At 48.6% G+C, this 2685-nt stretch overlaps 1 protein-coding gene across 1 annotated transcript in view; it reads left to right on the plus strand.

The window, feature by feature from the left end:
* Positions 1 to 229: 229 nt before the first annotated feature.
* Positions 230 to 2685, plus strand: part of LOC104271604 (testis- and ovary-specific PAZ domain-containing protein 1-like) — a gene marked incomplete at its 3' end in the record, with an annotated part of 11440 nt that continues 8984 nt past the window's right edge. The window contains exon 1 of the mRNA XM_009866322.1: positions 230 to 491. Within this exon, the coding sequence (XP_009864624.1) occupies positions 230 to 491 (262 nt within the window). The remainder of the gene's footprint in view (positions 492 to 2685) is intronic.

Below are 2685 nucleotides of genomic sequence, written 5' to 3' on the forward strand. Positions count from 1 at the left end.
AGGGGCTGACCGGGGCTTGGGGGGACAATGGGGAGGGCTCGCTGGTGTCCGTGGGTTTCCCCCAGGCGGCGTGGGCTTGCTGGCTGTCAGGCTGGGGTTCCCCGAGTTGAGGTCTGAGGGAGGTTGCGCTCCTGCCCCAGTCGGGCCTGCGCTCACCCCGGGTGTGGGCCTGGCTGTGGCGCTGCTGTTAAAGGTGGCTGGATTTTGTGCCTGTCTCTAGGCTCCTGTGATGCCGCAGTTAAGGTCAGGGAAGGTGGTAACTGCCAGCGAGGTGAAATCGACTGACGGGATTGTTGCCAGCCCAAGCTGTCTGGTTACAGAGGTAGGATGCGAGCCACAGAGAAAGCTGGTGGTGGAGCAGAGTCCTCTCCTGACACCAAAGAGAAAACCCAAGCAGCCCTTGTCTTCCCGTCTCCAACCTGCCACACTCACCAGTGTTTCCTCTGAGCAGTTTGTTCCTCTCGTGCCAATCCAGAAAAAGAAAAAGCAAGGTGAGTGTAGCCAGAGGCTCACAGGTAAAAAACAACGAAGGGGATACAGTGCAGGAGGGGTCTCAGAAGTAACAAGACTTTGTGAAGATTGGCAGACAGCAACCAAGGCTGCAGCAACGTGCTAGGAAGGGACTTGTAAAGAGAGGGACATGACAAGGTTAACACTATTTTTCTCAGGAACCCTTTTGCAAAACACATTCTCATCTGGGACTGAAAGGAAAGAACGTGGCTTAGAAGGACTGAACCTCACAGGTTTCCAGGAGAGTTCAGGGAGCTCAAGAAATAAGGAAATAAAGTTACAAATCTCATCCTCAGAGGAGGAAATAGAGAGCATAGAGAGGCATGGCATGTCCTGTTTGCCATAGGTGCTGCAACCCCAAAAGTGCACTGTAGTATTGAAATGAAGAGCATTGACTCCATGATAGCGAAGATGTGAATCACAGAATCACAGAATGTTTGGGGTTGGAAGGGACCTCAAAAGATCATCTAGTCCAGCCCCCCTGCCAGAGCAGGATCACCTACAGTAGGTCACACAGGAACGCGTCCAGGCGGGTTTTGGATGTCTCCAAAGAAGGAGACTCCACAACCTCCCTGGGCAGCCTGTGCCAGTGCTCTGTCACCCTCACAGTGAAAAAATTTTTTCTAATATTTTTGTGGAACCTCCTATGTTCCAGCTTGTACCCATTGCCCCTTGTCCTGTCATTGGACATCGCTGAAAAGAGCCTGGCTCTGTGCTCCTGACACTTCCTCCTTGACATATTTATAAACATGTATGAGGTCACCCCTCAGCCTCCTCCAAGCTAAGGAGACTCAGCTCCTTCAGCCTTTCCTCATCAGGGAGATATTCCACTCCTTTCATCATCCGGGCTCTGCGCTGGACTCTCTCAAGCATTTCCCTGTCTCTCTGGAGCTGAGGGGCCCAGAACTGGACACAATATTCCAGATGTGGCCTCACCAGGGCAGAGGAGAGGGGCAGGAGGACCTCTCTTGACCTACTACCTACTCCCCTTCTAATACACCCCAGGATGCCATTGGCCTTCTTGGCCAGGAGGGCACATTGCTGGCTCATGAGCATCCTGCTGTCCACCAGAACCCCCAGGTCCCTTTCTCCTACACTGCTCTCCAGCAGGTCAGTCCCCAACCTATACTGGCACATGGAGTTGTTCATTTCCAAGCTTGAGTGAGAAAGGCAAGAAATATTTGATCAAACCAAAACTACGAAGTGCCAGAGACGGGTAGCTCTGCCTTGCTAGAAATGCATACACAGTGTCTAGAGGCCAGGAAAGGAGCTTTAAGTCTGAGGGACAGAAGTGTGCTGGTGTCATAGCACCTACAGGGTCTAAGTGGCCCAGAACAACCAACAACCAGAGGAAAGATGCACAAATGTCACCTCAAAGAGTGACAGAGCTCAAGTCCTCACAGTGGAGCAGACAGCCTGGGAGAAGGTGGTAAACGCTTTTGCTCCACTGTAGAAGCACAGGTGCAGAATTTGGGCTCGCAAGACAAAGGACTAGTGCTGCAGTAGGACCATTAAAAAGTGAAAAATCAGGAGATAGTGTTTCGTCTGCAGATATGGCTTTGTGGGACAAAGGGAGGCAGAAAACAGAGGCCTGTGCCCTGTCTTAAAGTGACTCTGTGTGGCTGTTAACTTAGCTCAAGAAATGCAGAGATAAGTGGAAGGAGTCTGATTTACAGTGCTCTGAGTACTACTCTTAGAAAAACATAGTTTTTTAGGACAGGGAAAGGCTTTTCTTGAAGGAGAAAAATACTTTTGCACAAAGGAGAGGAGACCAGATACATTTTGGGAGGTAGGAGGGAGGGAGGAAGAGATGTTGACAGCAATAGGCCCTGAGATTTTATTCCCCCCCCCTCAAAAGCAAGTCAGTTCATTTATGTGTAGAAGGTCAGGCACAAGTGAGAAAGGAGGCAGTAGCTTCAGTAAAGCCAAAATGAAAGACAGTGAGTTCTTCATTCATCTGTATATGATTTAATTATTTTAAAATGCATATTATGCTTTCTTGTTTTACTGCTTTTCTTTATAGGATACTGGGGGGGAGGTTTTCAGATTTATTTTTTTTTTTTTGCTTTTTTTAGTTGCTGTTCTCTGCAAAATCCTAAAATATGTAGAAATGAAGATTGCATTTTTGTGTTTTAAGGAATGGTTATATCAAACTGGAACAATTTTGAAAGAGTG

This window comes from Apaloderma vittatum, unplaced genomic scaffold (genome assembly GCF_000703405.1).
Source record: "Apaloderma vittatum isolate BGI_N311 unplaced genomic scaffold, ASM70340v1 scaffold20823, whole genome shotgun sequence".
Lineage (NCBI taxonomy): Eukaryota > Metazoa > Chordata > Aves > Trogoniformes > Trogonidae > Apaloderma > Apaloderma vittatum.